The sequence below is a fragment of the Rhineura floridana genome, chromosome 8 (genome assembly GCF_030035675.1).
Source record: "Rhineura floridana isolate rRhiFlo1 chromosome 8, rRhiFlo1.hap2, whole genome shotgun sequence".
In the NCBI taxonomy this organism is placed as follows: Eukaryota; Metazoa; Chordata; class Lepidosauria; order Squamata; family Rhineuridae; genus Rhineura; species Rhineura floridana.
In genome coordinates, this window is record NC_084487.1 from 51,074,571 (window position 1) to 51,094,865 (window position 20,295).

Consider the following 20,295-nt stretch of genomic DNA (forward strand, 5'->3'; position numbering starts at 1 on the left):
CAAAGGACAAAACTGGCTTTATTTTCAAACACTTATATTTTTACAGGCCAGGGCAGCAACTGTGTCTCCTGTTACCTTCAAAGGCAAATTTTCCAAAAACAAGCTTAAATGCGACAGAAATCCACTTCTGTGCAAAGATGTTTCCAGCGAATGCAGACTGCAAGGAAAACAGGCTAATGGCCATAGATCTTTTGATGGGGACACCCTATCTGCCCTGAGAGCAATAGTGTTGGATTAGTATCCATGCATCTTCCTAGCAAAGGCACTTCAAGGATGGATCCTGTGCAAGCAGAGAGGATGGTCTGTCCCAGTTTTAATTCCTTGTCATTTATTTTCAGTTGTAGGAGCAGGAGAGACAGAGTCTGTCCCAAGGCCTGTGTTAAAACAGAATTTCTTGTGACAGGAAAAGGGCCAGGTGGGGCGTGTCGGAAGAAGAAGCGTGGCATGCAGGTGCCAGGGACTGGCACACCTGGAATACAGTGCAATGGGCAGGAGGAAGCAAAGGGGAGGGGAACCGAGGTGGAGCTCATTCCATCCACTCCTTCCTAATGGACAAGTTCCACTCCCAGGTGAGATGGTCATGCTTGTCATCGTCAGTGAAGAAGGACTTGTTGCGGTAGTTTCCTCGAGCCATCATGCCTTTGGGCGCCTCCTCAAGAGGCGTCATGAATTCATATTCCTCTGTCCGCGGCCCATAGCTGCCCACCATGAATGTTGCTTTGTCCACTAGGAGAGAACAACCCAAACGAAGGTAATCAGAAACAAGACATGGACACAAACACTGACTATTGGAAGGCATTCACACAAGTAGCTCAGCCTGGGGAGGGCTCTACCATTTCCTACCAAGCTCTGCTGTATTAGCTGATGGCAAGAGAGTCACGCGTACACTGCTTCTGCTGCTGCTGCTGCCACCATCACTCACAGACAATGGCCCAGGTAGGTTAGCACCGAAGTGCACCACAAACTTAGGCAGCCTCCAAACTGTCAGTATTACATGGGGGTGGGGGGATTCAAGTGCATACTGGAACTTTAGGTTTGCACAGTTAAAGTGCATTAAAGCTCTCTGTCACTGAATACATCCAGCTTTTTAAAAACTGGACTTTTTGCAGTTCGGAAAGTGATGCAGAAATGCATTGAGAAATGTGAGATGCACTAATTACTCATGAGATGACGTATAAAAACCCTGCAAACAAATCAGGATGAATGCTCATTGTTCTTTAACCGCCCTGCAAACAACTGAGAACGAATGTCCAATAAAGACCAGACACAGTCTAATCACTGCATTAGCTTTATGCAAGAAAATCGGGACAAATGATCAATAAACAGGTTGCTTGGAGGAGCCCCTCCATTTAATACGGCTTGCAGTGGCACACCATAAAGCCCAGCTCCAGCTGAAGGAGTGCACAAAAACAGACTGGCGCTGCTCAAGTCAACACCGACTAACAGCAAACTGCAACGGCCACAGGCTGAACTTCTTGTGTGAATCAGCCCACAGCAAAAGTGAAGAGCAAGAACTGTGGGCCTCTGCAAAGCAGGCTATTGAAATAACACCAGGCCATACAGATCAGACAGCGGACTACCTCTATCGCAGATTGGCCCTAGCAAACATTAAAAGCCTAGTACAGATAAAGCTTTGAAGCCATAAATTCCTTTTATTCCTCCTTCAATTCTGTTAGGTGAGTGAGATTAAATCTGGGGGAGGCTACATAGGCTGAAGCAACAGATGGGATAATCTGCAGGGAGGTGGGCAGAAGCTCTGCTGAAGAGGAAAAATAGCTCATTTTTACTTACCTTTCACCCCTGTCCGATAAGTGTGCTGCACATATTTCAAGCCAGATACAATTTCCCTATTTACCTGCAAGAGAAACATCATCTGCTGAGGCAGCTCTTAATTCAAGTTTTTGCTGCCCTTTTTTCCTCAGTGAAGAACTGTTTTCTATTCCACGTTTCCCTCCTTATCTCCTCATTTCTTGTGCCACTTGCTGCCATCCCTCACCCTCCTCATTTGGCTGTTGGAAATGTCATGGAGGAACACTGCCCAGTCTACACAATGAACAGAATTATGTCAGTCTAAAATGGCCTCCCCACAGCAGCAGTAACAGGTGCACCAGCTCTTCAGCTAGCTTTTCCCAGGGCACTCTTGCCAGTACTGAAACTCCCAATTCTCTACATTAGAAGTTTACCATGAGCCAGTTGACTTAAACAGAAGACGGCCTGCAATGCCAACATCTGGTGCTCAATGGGGTTCGGTTGCCCCTGAAAGACCAGGTCCGCAGCCTGGGGTCATTCTTGACTCCCAGCTGTCCATGGAGGCTCAGGTCTCAGCGGTGAGCTGGGGGGTGCTGTATCATCTCCGTCTGATACGGAGACTGTGCCCATACCTTCCCAACCATCTGCTCCCATCGGTAGTACATGCCCATGTCTCCTGTCGCCTAGACTATTGTAATGCGCTCTATGTGGGGTTACCCGGGAAAACGGTCTGGAGGTTGCAACTGGTACAGAATGCGGTGGCTTGCCTAATTAAGGGCAGCCACTGGTGAGATCACATCATTCCAGTATTAAAGGAGTTGCACTGGTTGCGGGTTGTTTACCGGCCCATTTCAAGGTATTGGTTCTGACTTTTAAAACCCTACATGGTTTCGGCCCAGTCTATCTGAGGGAATGCCTCCAGCCTTATCAGGGATGCCGCTCAACAAGATCAGCCTCAAAAGGCCTTCTCTCTATCCCACCAATTAAAACAGCTAGACTGGTGAGGACTAGGGAGACAGCCATTTCAGTAGTGGCCCCCACTTTGTGTTATTCCCTCCCAAATGATCTCTGCCATGCCCCCGCTATGATGAACTTTCGCCGGGCCTTGAAGACCTGGCTTTTTAGGCAGGCCTTTGGGGAGGGTTAGGTTTTTATTATTCTTGGTTGAGATTTTACTGTTTTAATGTATCTGTATGCTTTTTTCTGTACGTTGCTCAGAGTGACTGGACAACCAGCCAGATGGGCAACTAACAAATCTAATAAATAAATAAATAAATCTAAAGTCATTTGACAGGAATATCAAGGCACACTTTTAGCAAGGTATGAACATTTTTCGAGCATGACAGAGTTGATCTTGGCCATCCTGGTTGCCATTTTTCACCAACCTGGGCAAACCTTGTGATCACCTGCACCCTTCTCAATTGCCTATCCAAGGATACCATTTCATTTTAAGACAAGGAGTGCTTCCAGATGGGGGCTTACTATAAATGGTTCGTTGGGCTGTCACCAACAGGTACTTGGCAACAAGTTTATTTAGCTTATCAGATTTTTCCAGGAAAGGGTAAATCTGGTTTAAGTGGGGAAAATATGGGCTGGCGTTTTGATGCCAACAACATCATGTGGATGCTGCCAAGAATTTGCATGCATGAGGGGCATCCATCCCACAAATAACATCTGGAAGTACCTAAGATTTCAAGGGGGAGGGGTAAGATTCTCAACAAGGTTTTAACCATCTATTGGATAAAGAAATGGGATCAGCAACAAAATGTTGAAGTGTGGAGAGCTCCTGTTCAGGATTCCAGCCATTCTGTTCCCTTACATCTAACAGTCAGCATTCCATGGCAACCAAGAACCTGTACCCCTTTTTTAGGGTGATTTCAGTCTTTTTTTTAATGTCTGCAAACCTCAAGCCTACCGACACTTTCCTCTTGTACATGGATGGTATTGTTTTGGCTAGAAAAGCAATGGCACTTACAACTTAATCATCATCAAAAAAAGGAAACATTTCAAGATTAAATTGTGGGCAATTTGTGTTTGAAGAGAGGGGGGGGCAGGGGGTTGGTTATTCATCAATGCTATCATGATAGGACTGTTACATAGCAGAATTTAAGCTTCTGGCATATATGTCTCGAATCCAGGAGGCCTATTCAATTATATATAAGTAAGTCCCTCAGTGTATAGAACCAGTGAGCTGGCCAAAAATATACAAGCCGCTCCTGAGGAAAAATGCCACATGATCCACCATGCTGACAGAAAACTGATCAGGTATTTTTGAGAGGATGTGAAAAACTTAAAAAATGTTGGCACTCAGTTTGTTTTATATTGAGCAAATTATGGGCTATCAAAGTCCAGAAGACTCTGAGAGAATTCGTCTGGACTATTTGAAAGGATGTGTGTAAAAACAAGACCAAGAAATGCTCATTAATTTACTAACAGTTGCCAAATTTTATATAGATTTGTACTGGAAAAAGAATACACACACACAGTAGAGGCTGGTGCCTATTAAGACTGGTAGGGTGGAAGGCAGAGAAGTCAACAGAAGATGGAACCAGAGCCAGCTAATTCTAGTTTTGCCCCTATCCTCCCTCCTCTCTGCAGAGTTCTACGATGGCAATACTGACATTTAGGAGGGAGAAAGCTGACAGCCAATGCTACCCCCTGGACTGGTTATAATTGAGAAGGCAGGCAGGTAGGGGCTGAGCTTGGTGGGGCAGTGCCCAACTCACCCTAATGGACCTGCCTCCACTGCACACACTATCAGATTGGTTTTATAGGATCTGGGATGTGTCAGTAACGATGAAATGTACTTACGTATGTGCACAAGAGAAACAAATGTAGGATGTTTCATTGAGAAAGGAATGCCTTGTTACATTTTAGAATGATAAATTTAGTGATTTTTTTAATGGAACGTACTTAAATTCCTGTAAACCCATGACTAAATATAATTACATGTATTTATATAAATTAACCAATTACTCTTTAAAGAAAACCTATCGGATAGCACACAAACCAATCTCCCCCTTAATTTGCTGTTTTTCGATAGGCTGTTTGGAGATCAATTTTGCCTTTCTCCAAGTGATCTTTCTGTCAGTTTTACATAACTGTAAAATTCTCCATGATATATTACAAAATCATAGTAATAAAATATGGAAAAAGGGGATTAGATGGTAGTGGCAAACGATGGCTTGTATTCAACTAAGTTCTACTCAGAGTAAACCCATTAAAATTAATAAACCGAGGTTAATCATGTCTATTAACTTCACTGGGTCTACTCTAACCAGGACTACCACTGAATGCCACCCATTTTTTTAAAAAAAGATAATTATTAGAACATTTATATATTGCCCTTCTGGTGCAAACCACCCCTCAGGGGGGCTTACAACATTTAAAATTACATTTTTTTAAAAAAACAACAATATAAATTAAATGCATCATCGGCCCCAGCAGCGGGGTTTATGAACACATGAGCCTGGCCTGTGAAAAGCCATTTCAAGCCTGGTACTCCACTGCTGTGTATATACAATGCACACTTATAATTAAGCAACAGTTTTACTATTGGATATGCAACACGTGAACCAGCAATATGCAGATTCGCTTCAGCAGGGGGAAGAATCCAGCACTAGACAACTGTAGAAGACACCACTGGAAGAGTGACTCACTTTGAAGTGGATCTTGACTCTGTATTCAGCTTCTTCCTTTAATACAAACGTCTCCTTCTTGAGAGCCTCAAGGTCCCCTGTAGTTATGGGGGGGGGGACGGGACACATTCAATTAATCTTGCAAAGACAGAAGAGAACACATTTCCCCACAGACTGTTCTTACTATAGCATGTTGGAAGACTGGGCATATATGGATACATTTAAGCATCTGCACTTCAAACATACATCAGTTTTATTCCAGTTTGATGGAATCCATTATGATGAAGGTATATACATGTTTTAAACAAATAAAAAATAAAATAGCTTCCTCCAAAGAATCCTGGGAATTATTTGAAGAAGTGCTGAGACTTCTCTGTCAGAGATCCTGAGTACTCTTCTCCCACCCCTTCATAGAACTATAGTTGTCAAGGTTCCCTAGAGACAGATAATCATCATTAATAAAGAAGTATAATAAGTATGCAGTGGAGATATATGTCTTGCATGCCTAGGCTATCTATACTGCAAATAAGCATGTACACGCATTCCTGAACCATAAAAGTGCCTATGTACTTGTGCCAGTGTGGTGTAGTGGTTAGAATGTCAGAGTGGGACTTTGGAGACCAGGGTTCAAATCACTGCTTGGCTATGCGTGACCCTTGGGCCAGTCACTATCTCACAACCTAACCTACCTCACAGGGTTGTTGTGAAGATAAAAATTGGGAGTGGAGAGAACCAGGTTTGTACACCACCTTGAGTTCCTTGGAGGAAAGGTGGATATAAATGTAATAAATAAAAATAAATAAATTTGTGTACATGTGCACACTTTGTATCATTCCAGTGATTTTTTTTTTTAAATGGGCACATAACTCACTGGGAGATTCTCTTCTGCAATCTCCACTGAAATTCAGGGACTTGTGTAAGGGGGCAGCTGTTGCTAGGTGGAGTAAAGAGGAATCTAGCTGTTATCACACAAACAGGCTGCATAATGTGTGATAATCAAAATGCCGTTTGTGGTATTGCCTCCCCAGAGATTTCAGCTGCAGAGGAAGCATCCTAGCTTTGCTAAGCCCCAACTTCCTCTCTCAGATAAGAAGTCCATATAAGGTGAAGTGTGACTCTCTCTTGCTGGTGTTAAACTCATAAGAACACAGGCTGATGCTTCTTGAGTTTGCAAAAGGGAGTGTTGCTGGCCTGTGCCAGCAAGGAAGTGACTGGTAAACACTATCCTGTACACACATCAGATTCTAAGAGATGGGGCGTTGGGAAAAGTTTCAACAACCTACTTACAGAGATATGTCACTTTGTCACTTCATTTTTTAAGCATCCTCAGATTCTTGTGAAGATAGGAAAGAACACTTAATGTACCCAAAGGGAATATGACAGCTGGATATCAGAGTGGCTGACAGCCAGAAAGTCCCTAGTTTGAGTCTCACCTCACTTGAAAACTCACTAAGCAGCCTTAGACCAGGGATAGGGAACCTGTGGCCCTCCAGCTGTTCCTAGATTCCACCTTTTATCAGCCCCATTTGGCATGGCTAAAAGTCAAAGGATGATGGGAATCTCAGTCTAGCAATATCATCTGGATGGCCGAAAGTTCCCAATAACTGCCTTAGACAATCCACTGTTCTCTCTAAGCCTCAGCTCTTCTCTTCCCCCGCTCCATCTGCAATTAGGTAGAAAAAGGCAACCAAAATGATCAGGGGATTGGAGCGTCTTCCCGACAAGAAAAGGATGAAAGATTTAAGGCTTTTTAGTGGGAAGGGGGACAACTGAGGAAGGACAAAATATAAGTGTATAACGTTATGCATCCTGTAGAGTAAGTGGACAGAGATACATTTTTTCCTCTCTCCTATAACAAAAGACCTCTGGTCGCTTAATTAAATTGACTGGCAGTAAATTAAGGACAAACAAAGTATAGTTCACACAGTATATAAAAAATAATTCACTGCCACAAGACACAGTGAAAGCCATTGGCTTAGATGGCTTTAAAAGGGTCTGGACAAAGCAGTATGCCTCTGAGCACCAATTGCTGGAAACCACAGGAGGGGAGAGTGCTCTTGCACTCAGGTCCTGCCTGTGGGCTTCCGACAGGCATCCAGTTGGCCACTGTGAGAACAGGATGCTGGACTAGATGGGCTTGTCTTATAGTCTTATGACAAATTCATAGATAAGTTGAATCAATGCCTAGTATCCAAGTCCGTTACATGCAACCTTCACGTTCAGAGGCAGGATGATGTCACTGAATACCAGTTGCTGTGGAGGCAGAACTGTTACTTTCATATTCTGCTTGTGTGTGTTTTTTGGAAGGTATTTGATTGGCCACATGTTTAAAAAAGGATAGCAGACTAGATAGGTCTTTGATCTTACTGAGCAAGGCCTGAAGCTGGCACAGGGATCTGGCCTGATCTGCCTTCCCCAACCCCCCACTACCACTGCCATCATGAGGGGCCAGGCTGTGGATGCAACTGCTACTTACTTGCTTGCCATCCCATAACCAAAGTCCTTTGGGAAGCATAACTACATTGGCCTCTCTTACACAGCTGTTGCTGAGATGATGTATATGAAGTGCCGTAAACATCTGAAATGTGCCTAATAGATGCTATTATTCCTGTTGTGCAGGGATAAGGCAAGGATGGGGGAACTGCGGCCCTCCAGAGGTTGTTGAACTCCAACTCTTATCAGCTCCAGCCAGCGCGAGCAGTGGTCAGGGGTGATGGCAGCTGTAGTCCAGCAAGATCTGGAGGGCACTGTGTGGGCTACCCCTCCCTTGGGGGATTTGTCTCAGTATCACAGAGCCAACTTCACACTGGAAATTAGACACAGATATTATTTTGGGGCCTGAAATTCTGTTCATTGTTTTATGCCATGGGTGGATAATCTTCCCCCAGCAGATTTTTCTCACTCCCCCTTCCCAGGACCCCAACAATTTTGGTAGTGAGAGCAAAAAGAAAAAAAATTACAGTAGATATAGAGGGAGGGAGGGGACAAGCCCAGTGGCCAGACTGGTGTGCAAATCAGCCCTCCTCAGTCATCAGATCAATCGAGGAGCAGAGAGAGGGCAATAACACCCCCCCGCCTCAGTTGATCTGTATGAATCAGCTGAGGACGGATGCTGTGTACCTAATGTCTCCTGTGTGTATATGCATGTGGGAGTGCAGAGCAGAGCGGTCACACCCACCACTGGTGTGCAGGCTACAGAGGGTTGGCCAAGGAGATATATAGCCTTGAGGCCAAAAAAGGTGAACCACCTAGACTTTATGCAGTAAAAAAAAGGGAATCACCTACCAGTGAGATCCATGGTAATCGGCCCTGGAGAGGTGTCACATACCAGGGTGAGCCGAGTGACAGTCACATTGGGAACTGTAGGGTCTGTGGGAACAGGAGGGGGGCAGTCAGCTTGTGAAGTGAAGAGGGCCCCATGCCTTTCTTGCTCAAAGATTTCTTCAGCATCAACCGCTCTGTAGGGAAGCCCCACCTTGTGCAGTGCCTCCAGGACTCCCAGCTCATAAGAATTAATTTACTCCCCCAAATACAGAGCTCTCAGTCACAAGAGACTTACTTCTCCAGTAGAAAGCAAACCAAGCAGACACCACACAGTTCTAAGCACGCTCACAGAAAAATAAGTCCCCAACAGCAGGGCCAGAAACAGCACCTGGCATCCTTGGGCAGCTGCCAGACCCTGCTCTGACGCCTACCCTGACCGTCCCTTACCCTTTTTTTAATTTCCCACAATGCCCCCTACATAGTTTTGCTCTGGGGCATTGTGGGAAATTGAAAGGGTTGCCAGACCCAGCTGACCAGCACTATGTGGCATGTTGCCACCAGAGCCAGGCAAGTCCAGCAGAGTCCACTGACAGCGAAGGAAGCCCACCAGAGAACACTTTGCCCAGGGTCCCCTCAAATCTGGAGCCAGCCCTGTCCCAAAACCACACAGAATCTGTGGAATCATATGGTCAAGCTATTCCAGGATTGTCTCACTTCAGGCCACAAAGGAACATCTGTATGTTTAAATACTCTTCCTCATGCTCAGGAGCCCCCTGTGGCTCTCCAGGCCTCTCCGTGTGACTCATGGGATTCTTCCCAGGTCACACTGCTCGCTGGCCCTGCTTTGCAGCTTCCTTGAGTGTTTTTGCCTGGCTGGAGGATCGGATGGGGTGTGTGAGTGTGTGCAGAAAGCAGCCTACTATATAAAGATAAAATTCACATTCTTTGCTCCCCCCTCACTTTTGCTTCTGTCTCTTGCCCACTACTGGTACGTGGCCCCCAGAAGGTTGCCCAAAGGGAACGTGGCCCTTGAGCTGAAGAAGGTTCCCCATCCCTGCACTAAAACCTTCCTTCCCATAGGAAACTTCCATGTCACAGAAAGGCTAAGTTGAACTCTTCTCCTTGGCATGCTGCTCTTCTACATGCAGGAAGATTTTTTTGTGAGAGAGCATTCAACCATGCATCCACACACCCCATTACTTCTTTCTGCCCCAGTAAGCTTAAAAGTGCTATGGTCAAGCTTAATTGCCATTCTATTCTGCTGACTGTATGAACTATGCCTCTACCCACTAGTAGATATGCTTAGGATTGCAGCTTAACAATCCTTTTGAGCCTGCTCCTGCTCCTTCTCTGCTCAACAAGAACAATCCCATGTCCAACCTTCCCAAAATAACTCTTGGAGTCATCACCAGTAAGTTCCACCACACGCACTCATGAAGGCCCCCACTGAAAGCAGTCAATTCAATCTGTGCCTAAGCACTGCTTCACGCAGTTTAGTTTTAATGGGTACATATTACAGACATACATTGAGTTATCTCCTAAAATTGTAGGACTGGAAGCACATGTATACCTGTGCTCACACTCACATATATTGTGAGACACATGCTACAGGAGTCCATCTGGAGCTATCAACCTGATTGACAGCAGGTCTCCAGCATCCTGAGCATAAGTCTCTCTCAGCACTGTTGTATTATGATGATCCTTTTAATTTTAAGGTGCTATGGATGGAGCCTTTTCACATGCTAAGTACATGCTTCAACATCAAGCTTCAAAACCAATGTCATCAGTCAAGGAGAGAAAAGAGAGAATACATTTTGATACTAAAAACAAAATCCTTCATCTGATCGACACAACACATTTAAAGCACATCCAAAGCACATTTAAAGCACATGACTTCCCCCAAATAATCCTGGGTACTGTGGTTAACAGAGCTACAAATTCCCAGCACCCTTAACATACTACACCTCCCATTATTCTTTGGAGGGATTTATGTGCTTTAAATGTGCACTGGATGTGCTTTAAATGTATGGTGTGGACCTGCCACAATCTTTCTGTAAGCAACCTGCTCAGAAACAGATCCTCTCGTTTTCATACCAAACCTACCCAAACCAGTTTGCGCCTGCCACCACAATCCCATTCCCCATGTTTAAGATTTCTGCGTACTCTCAAACTGGGACAATGATGGTCCCACTAAATAATGTGCACCAATATCAGCTCCTCCCCTACTCTGAATGAGGTCCTGCTACAGGACCAGGACTGGTCCTACTGAGGTCTTGAGTCTTACCTGCCACCACAGGACCATCCCCTAGTAGGGACTTCTTGTACTTTGCAAGGCTCTCGTCATCCTTGTCCAGCTCCTGCAGTTCCTGAAGTGTCTTCTGAGGAGGAGGTTTATAGTTCAATTTGTTATCCAGCTCATCATCATCATCTCCCACATGCACCTCTGGGTCTTTCTCAGTCATGGTCGCCTGGCCTCAGAGGAAGAAGTTGCCAGTAAGTGTAAAAGTGGGATGCGGATGGGGGTCCTACGTCCTCAGCTGGGCTTCTGCTGCAAGAAAGAACATTTAGGTTACAGTTTCTAAATAGCTTCATAAGCACCAATGACATTTATCCAGTACGAAAAATGAAGATTTCATCAAGTTCAGATGTACAATGGTTGGATTGTAGCCATTTCTATATGACGAGTTATTACAGCAGCCTGAAAGCTGGTGCCTGATTGCTGCTGATCCTGTCAAACCAACAAGAGCCTATCTAGGTCAGTATCTTGTGTGTGTTTTATTTGTTAACCCAGATATTCTGTGGAGAAGGTAGAAAAAGAGTGCAAGGTATCACTTCAGCCCCCATCAGTCACTTCCAACAATCAGACAATTTAATGGTAGGGAGCATCTCCGACAAGTGGGTACATATCCTCGGCCAACCTGAATAGCCATTAATATTCCTGCTTCCTGTGAATTTATCTCAAACCATGGTTAGCAACTATATATGTATTTACATTTTTTTTAAAAAAATGTCTCAAACTCACTCACACTGGGTTCTTCTGACAGCAAACAAGGAACACTATAAAATGCAACTATGTGTCAGTGGTATGCACCTAAGCTAGCATCAGGGCAGTGACCCAAGGTTTTCTCCACCTAGGAACATATCCACACCCCTCTAGGTTACCAATACTAATGGGCACCTCTCCTCACCGTCTTCCTCTTACCCAGCAGGAACCACAGATAGCAGCAGCAAGACAGCAATAGGATCTGGCATTCATTTATATGCTTTTATTTATTTATTATTTGATTTATATCCTGCCCTTCCTCCCAGCAGCAGTCCAGGGTGGCATATTATGGTTTGACATATTTTGGTTTCTGCACATGTCTATTAGTGCTGTGGAACTAATACCCATTACTACTTGTGAAACTGGCCAATTTTCAGCAGGAGCAATTCCCTAGCACCTCTGACATATCTTAAGTCCAAGAATTTACTTACTTGATGTAATTATTGTCACACACACTGCACTATAAACGGCAATTAAATTCCAGCTTTCAGATGCACCTAGTTGCTGGGCCCACCTGTGGGGATTCAACCTTTGGGGCAGCAGCAGCTGGCAGTTCTGGGATGTATTTGTCTAATGAACTAGTTATAGGATTGATCATTGCAACTGGATTCAAAATGCTTTAAAGTATATACCAGTATGCAGGGCTGGAACTGTTTTAAGCAGAAAAATCAGTGTTTGGCCCACACAGCGTTATCACGTTCTGCGTAACAAAACCCTTCACACAGCTCCAGCAATGACCCAGCAAACCCCACCAGCAGCCACCTCTGAGTAACAAACATCTTCATGCCATACTAAACACAGACAATATCCCTCCATCACACAAAGCAGAAGCAGCCCCATTTCTGAATGGCACAGCTACTACGATCCACTGCAGCCTTGATCAATACCAGTACAATCAAAATCAATCAAATATGCCATGCAGCAAATTATAGGGCTTTTTATATATATATAAGTTAAGGATAGGCTAGAGATGGCATTCAGAAAGAAAGGCAGCAAAGGGAAAAAAATACCTGGATGGAGCTTATAAGGCAAACATTAAAAATAAAAATTAAAAAAAAGAACACCGATGAATCCAGCTGTAAATTTCAAATAATTTCTCGACTGTACGACACTTAAAATAGCTGTTGTGTGCGCTATGACCAGGTCCCTTTCCTGTGCAGGAAGGAAGCATGTGGCTTGTTCCTATGACAACACATGCCCTGGCTGCAGACTCCCACGAGCAGCAGCCGTTAAGCACTGAAACTTCTCCAAAAGGGGAGGAAGTAAGAGAGGCACAGGCCGCATTCTCAGCAGTGGCTTAAACTGGAGCTCCCTTTGCAATGCAAGAAGTACCCATTTCCTCCTGTGGTTTCATGTCAGGAAGCAAAGACAGAGGATGGAATAGTAAGAGAGATCATGAGTACAGATCAAGAAGCCTCTGTGATGGACAATGCAAGAAAAGAGGAGAAGATGGCTGAGCGAACAGATTAAAGGGAAGAAGAACAGCACATTGGCACGGATGCAGTGGTAAATTTTGAAATTCGGGAGCTCATCATGACAGCCCCCACAGCCACACTCTCAAAATGCAGGCAATGTATGTAATTAGGCACACTCACAGAGAGAGGAGCAGCGGAACATAGAATAAAACCAAATTTAACAGGATCATGCCTGCTATCCTATGCATAGTTTCCTGGAAGTGCGCTCCAATGAACTTGGTACTACTTACTTCTGACTGCATAGGTTCAGCTTCTAAAGCACACTCTGCTTTAACAAAAGATCTTCAGCCAGCTGAAATATAACCTTTGGCATTCAGTTAGAAATGCAAAACCATCTTGCAAAGCAGTGTTACCATTTAAGCTTCTAGCACGAAGTAAGAAGCCTGTCAACAAAAAAGAAGGAAGCGCCCAACCTCTGCTTGATTATTGACCTTATTCTCAGACTTCCTCTATGCTAATCTGTCACAAACAAACCCGGAAGCCTCATTTATTCACATGCTAGAGCAGGGATGGGGAACCTTTGGCTCTCCAGATGCTGCTGGACTACAACTCCAATCGTCCCTGACTGTTGGCCATACTGGCTGGGGTTGCTGGGAGTTGGAATCCAAGAACTGCCCTGGCACACCAGCAGATGACAATCATGGCCTCTGCTGTGAAAAAAAAAATCCAGGAGCTGTGGTCCCCGGCATTCCTCTTCCACTGCAACACCTAATTGGAGTGGAAAATCTCAGGCTCTTCAGACCATGAGATCTCCCAGCGTTTAGTTGGTTCACAGAAAAGTTAAAGCAAAAAAAAAAAAAAAAGTTAGAGCAACAACTAAAAATGAAAAGTTGCCATGATCTTTAATGCAAGAGCCTTATGGCCAGAGACATCAGAACAACAGGCAGATTAGAGGCATATTTTCACAGAGCATTTTAGGGAAGTTTGATGCACTGTTCACTACCCACACAAGCTATAATGACCCTAAGTAGAGACCCATCCTCTTCCACTTCTGCACAGGGAAAGGAAAAAGCAGCAGTCCTCACAAATGCAAATCATAATGTTTTTACAGGATTCCCTCAAGTCACATGATACCTTTGGGAGGGAGGATAATTTTTAATTTATTGCATTTTTATCCTACCCCTTACTTCAAACAGCCCAAGATCACATGGTTTTACACACACGCACTTCATCCTCACAACAACACTGTGAAATACCCGAGAATGAGAATTAGTGACTGACCCAGTATCACCCAGTGAACTGCATGGTTCAGTGTAGATTTGAATCTGTATCTCCCTAATTCTGATCTAATAACTATATCACACTGCCCATGCTTCTAAAACTATATTAACCTCACATTAGTGAGTGGAATAGGCTCTGATCTTGAAACAGACACAGTCCTTTTATTGCACAATAAATGCAAGTTTTTTTGTCATTTGTAGCTCACTCTCCATACATCTTCCCAGATTGCATATTAATTCCACAGAGATCACTCTTTACACAGGTACATAGGAAGCCACTCTATACCATCAGAACACTCATCCATTTAGCTCAGTACAGTCTACACTGACTGGCAGAAGCTACAGGGTTTCAGGCAGGAGCCTTTCCCAGCCCTACCTGGAGGTGCCAAGGAACTATGGACCTTCCCTGAAAGCACTAATACTTTATTAGATCCCCCTGTCCTGACTGGTGCTTCAGTTGTTGTTCCAAATGCAGCATGGATACTGATTGTCACGGCCTCCTACTAAGTTGCCTGTGTGACATCATTAGTGACAGCACGACTTCTCCCCAGTTTCTGCCCTTTTAAATCCTTATTTCACTAGCCTGTTGCGTAATACCACATAAGAAAAGGTGGGAAACAGCAGTAAGACCCTGTTCTCCAGTGTCAGTGGCATTCCTGGCAATGGCGAGCACTGGTGAGGAGCACCACCACATTATGTAGAAGTACAACATGGTGACCAAAACAGCACGTTATGGCAGGGCTCTTGCGTGTGCACATGCAAATCATCACAAAAAGGCTGTTTCGTATAGCCTGATAACCATAATATACAGTGTTGACCAGCCCCCTGGCTTATCCATTTCATTTCAAGTAGTAAAAGACTCTTGTCAGTTTCACTTCCCAGTTTTTGATGGCAAGAACTAGAAAAAAACAGTACAGAACTGGTTGGCAAAAGCCACAGCTGGGGCTAGCCAGTCATCTCTTTGTGGCTCATTTCCTCTCCTGCCCAATTTAAGGACCCCTCCAGACATCCTTTTTATTGTGCTTTCAATACTGTTTGTGCCTCCAAAGGTTTCAGGGTGCTCATATGCTTAGTTTCCAATCAGTGCATGTTCCATAACTTCCTGCTGAGATCCTGTAACACAAATGTTCCAGGTTTGGGTTTTTTTATCCCGCTTTTATTGAACTACAGTGCAAGAGTGCCTCTCCAGACAGCAATACTATTTTATAACATTGTGTTGCAGTATGGTCCAGTATAACTAGAAGAACCTGTATAAATTCAAGACTAAAATTACGTCAATGACATGTTGCAGAAGTGCAGCAGTCTGGAGGAGCCCAATGAATGCACTCCCCTTCTCCAGAGCTGGATCTCACATCTAGCCCTACCGCCACCCCTTTTTTTCTTTGGTACTAAGTGGCGTACTTGGCATCATAGTTATCATCCGCAAGACTGTCTTTTCCACAGCAATACTAGTTTCCATGAAATTACCATTTGAGTTATATAGTGTTATGCTCATGCAACCTTTAAATATCCTTCACTACTCACAGAAGGCTAGTAGAAATTGGCTCATTGTAAGAATGTGTTCCCTGTCTTCTCTTGTCCCTTTTTAAATAAGCGCTGGATTGTTTCTTCCATGAAGCTAATGTAATGCCTACTTAGCGGTAGCAAAACCCACATTCGTATCTCCAAAGTGCGCCATGATGTACTACTGAAAGCAGGCACGGATCACAGCAAAATTATGGTTTTTCCCTCCGCCCTTTCCACTCAAGCCTTACCTTGGAAGTAGATTGTCATTTCAAGCACTAAATATAAACACTCCAAGTACATAAATGGGATTGAGCTGAATGACCTCCAGGTCTCTTCCAGCTCAGTGGTTCTATGGTTGTAAGGCTGTGGACTGGATAACCGAAGGGGTGTGAGGCTGTTGTTCCCAAGCCACACCCACCGGCCCCATATATGACATCAGGTGTGCCAAGCAGGTATAGACACAGCTGCAAAGGAACCATCAGGAGTCTTAAGTACACTCCCAAGTGCCCTTAACAAGTACAGCTTGCATTCAGCACCTTTTAATTTGGCACCAAATGCAAGCCCTGCTTGGACTGGGTTTACCTGGAGCCAATCTCCACCAAAAATGTGGGTTTGAAGTTGATGCTGACCAGCCTGGCTTGAGTTCAAGTCAGACTTCAAAGGAAGAAAGGAAAGACTTAGGAGCACAGTTAAGAGTGCAATCCCGATTCTTTCTTTGAACTTAGGTCACCTAACATATGGCAATGTCAGGTGATTGACAGTTGGGTGGGGCTGCACACCTGTCAAAGTGGCCCATGGCGTGGGGTGGGTTCTGAGCATCCAGTCTACTGGCTGGATTCTGTTCCCCAGCCCTGGTTTATGTAGTAAAACCTGCCAAACAGGTCTAGCTTTGTTATGTTGGCCGAGTACAGGAGATTTGTTGCCATAAGAGCTAATACTTGGACAGCCTTCTGGAAAGAGAAATTCCTTTGGGAATAAGGGCTGGATTCCCCTACTTCCAGCTGTTGAATGCAGATATCTGTATCTGTATGTGCAGGAAACAAAGGAGAAGCTGCACTTTTTTAGACAGAATGAGTCAGGCTGGAAGAAGAGCAAAGGGTTGAGTTTCTCTCTATAGGTGCTGGCTGTTCCTCTAGAAATCGGATGGGGAGCAGTGGGACATCTGTTAGACTTAAGCTGTATCTTCACCTGTGTTCAACATGTATCAATCAGGGTGGCCCTCTGATTACAGAACTTCTTTCCAAATGACATTTGGCTGTCCCTCACATTGGCTTCATTTATGCACAAGGTAAAAACCTTTCCATATACCCAGGCCTTTAGAGTGTATCCAACATTCTTGTCATCTCTACTATTTTTGCTGCCTTTACCACTGCTGTTTCTTTTCTGCTTTCACTTCTGGTTTTACTGTGGTTTACTCACATGTATGCAATACTGTACTGTTATTCACTCTATGATCCTATTGGGGGGAAGGGCAGGATATAAGTACAAGGAAATAAATATGTGCAAATGAAACTTCTGATCACAAATCACCAGTAAGCCTTCAGTGGCCTCCTAAGAAATGAAACAGACCCTGGGTACTCATTGCACCCCTGGAGCTCTCACCACTTGAAAAAATGAGGCATGTGTACCAAGACTACAAACATAACATTATGTGAGCAGCCAAACCATTAAGGAAGCACACTCAGTGCACTGGGTATAGGCAAAAAAATTCCTGCCCAGGATTGAGATCAGGGAAATTTGTTCTGCCAGTTTGGAGCAAAAGCCAACAGTGACTGGCCACCATTTTGAAGGCAATCATGCTCATTCCTTGGAAGAGAAAACAAATATGACTGGTGTTTAAAGGTACAATTTTGTACATGCCCTCAGGAAAGCCCCCATAGCTCAGGGGTGGAGAACCTTTTTGATTCGTCATGCCAGATCTCTGTTTCCCCTAACCCCTGCAGGCCAACTGTGACAGATGAGATAATGACTTCAAAGCACCACACACAGCTTGCAAAGGCCCCTGCACAGTGCTCTGAAGCACTGCTGGTCAGCAGACTTGAACACCCTGTGCATCAGGTGCTCGGCAGGGAGTTCAAGCCTGCTTTCTGCAGGGATCAGCTGCATGCACAAGTTTCCTGTGGGGAAAGTAACTCGTGCAGACAAAACAGTTGTGTCTCTACCTGCCCCACACTAGATATCACATATGATGTCAGGTGTGAGACAGATAGGCATAGTTTTGCCAGGTGAGACAAATATGGCCCATGGGTAAGATCGGGGGAGGGGGAATATTCATGTTGAATACACAGAATGAGAAACATGGAATAAATGAAATGTTATATTTATTGGACCTCTTTCTTTGGAGGTTTTGCAGCAAGAGTCACCAACATGACACTCACAGAGGTCTTCCCTGGCACCCACAAGGTCCCCTCTCCCACTGTAGTAAAAACACACAGCAATTGTAAATAACAACTTTTACATGATCATCTTGAATTTGATTCAAGTTTTGTATGGATCATTGTACTGAGGCAGGAAACAGGTACTTTTATCAGCCAAATTATAAATTTGTAAATGAAAAAGCACAATAGGCAGCAAGTAAATCAGCATGCTGCATTAGTGCTCAAACTGTGTTAATGGCACAAACAAGAGGGCAAAATAAACCTAGTCCCACTAATGGTCAACATATAGAAAAGGCCACTGCATTTTAGATTGCCGAAGAATTCCAGCAAGTTCCTTGAAGACACTGCCCTCCTTTGAATCACATAGAGGGTGTTACCTCACAATTATGTGCAAATACTAGACACACAACACATCTTTGGGGAGAAGAAAGGGAGAGGTATTCTACCTCTTTCCAACTTTATCTGTGAAGCTGCTGTGAAATGGGACTAGGTCTTGCCTCCCAGACACACACGCACACACGCACGCACGCACGCACAGGGTAACAGCAGTCTAATTGCCTGCTCCGTTTCTTCCTTTCCGCCAGAAGAGGAGAAAGGGCTTAAGGGTCAGTCTAAAGCCCTGGTGAGGGGCAGGGCTTGATGAAGCAGCACAGCCACCACCGCTCGCAACAATCAGGGAAGAAAGTGGTTGGGGGTGGGGAATACCACTTCACGGCTGGTGCAGCAAAGAGACCTGGGCCACATTCACACCATACATTTATTCCACTTTAAAGAGGGATGGCTTCCCCAAAGAATCCTAAGAAGTGTCATTTGTGAAGGGTGCTGAGAGCTGTTAGGAGGGCCCTATTCTCATAGAACTACACTTGTGTCAGAATTCTCTGGGAAGAGGGACTGACTGTTAAGCAACTCTAGCAATGGTAGCTCTGTGAGGGGAATGGGGTCTCCTAACAACTACCAGTACCCTTCGCAAACTACACTTCCCAGGATTCTTTGGGGGAAGCCATGACTGGAATAATATTAGGATAGATGTATGGTGTGAATGTGGCCCTAGATTGGGCCTGTTGCCATCACCTGTTTCAGGGGGTTCTGCTAGCAGAGATACCACTAGTTCTGCCCACTGGCAATTTATGCTGGTGCATTGGGGCACTCCTCACCTGCAGGGCATTCCCCCACTGGCAGAGGCCAAAAGGAAAGGACCCCCCAACCCTATCCAAACCTCCTCTAGCACAGCAGATTTAAAGTTTGGATTGCTGTTAGCTCCCATCCTAAAAGATGCGTCCAAGAAGATGGGAACTAAATCTTCACGTGCTTTCATTCTTTCCCACAAAAGGAGTGAAGGAGAGGGATAGGGAACCTGTGACCCTCCAGATGTTGTTGAACTACAACTCCCATCATCCCCAAACTGGGAGTTGAAGTCCAACAACATCTACAGGGCCGCTGATGCTCCATCCCTGTTCTGCATATACTGTGGCTTTTAAACTAACAATTACATGTAATAAAAGCATCACTGCTAAGACTAACCACATGTGTTAATCCAAAAAAGCAATGGTGCCCGATACACTTAGCCAGGGGCAAAACAAGATTGCGTGTGCTACCAGAAACAACAGATAGAAAGCAGCGATAAGAAGATAGTGATAAGTGGAATTCATTAGCCTCATTAATACCAACAAGCTGCAATGTGGCAGACAACTGAAATCAAAATCATGTTGAAGCTGCTCTGTGTGGGCAAGTCACGTGTCCCTTCACAGCTCTGCAATACAAGTTCCACCACAGCCCCACAAGTTTCCAAAGAAAACAGACCGCTGTGTTATGATGCACAAGCCCATTGACCACATATGTACAGCTTGCCACATGGACTTCGAGGAATTTTGGGCGTCAGAGCCTGCTGCTTTATGCAAATTAAAACTTAAGGAGAGATCTGCAAGGAACCGCAGAACTGCCAAATTACGTAACTAAAAATATAACAAGCAAAGGCATATTTCTATCAAATCTAGACCCACTATCCACACACAAAGAATAGGT

General features: G+C 44.5%; 1 protein-coding gene across 10 annotated transcripts in view; it reads right to left on the bottom strand.

Moving 5' to 3' along the window:
• ARHGDIB (Rho GDP dissociation inhibitor beta) overlaps positions 1-20,295 on the bottom strand; it is a 64,640-nt gene continuing 44,345 nt past the window's right edge. For 5 of the 10 annotated variants that reach the window (XM_061639433.1, XM_061639431.1, XM_061639432.1 and 2 more), the window contains 5 exons: positions 10,936-11,199; positions 8,673-8,756; positions 5,409-5,485; positions 1,792-1,855; positions 1-726 (listed from right to left, as the gene is read on the bottom strand). In XM_061639433.1, the coding sequence (XP_061495417.1) occupies positions 527-726; positions 1,792-1,855; positions 5,409-5,485; positions 8,673-8,756; positions 10,936-11,113 (603 nt within the window). In that variant the 5' untranslated portion in view covers positions 11,114-11,199 and the 3' untranslated portion in view covers positions 1-526. Of the gene's footprint in view, positions 727-1,791; positions 1,856-5,408; positions 5,486-8,672; positions 8,757-10,935; positions 11,200-13,399; positions 13,421-20,295 lie in introns of those variants that run through there. The other 5 variants (XM_061639437.1, XM_061639435.1, XM_061639436.1 and 2 more) reach the window with 2 other exon arrangements.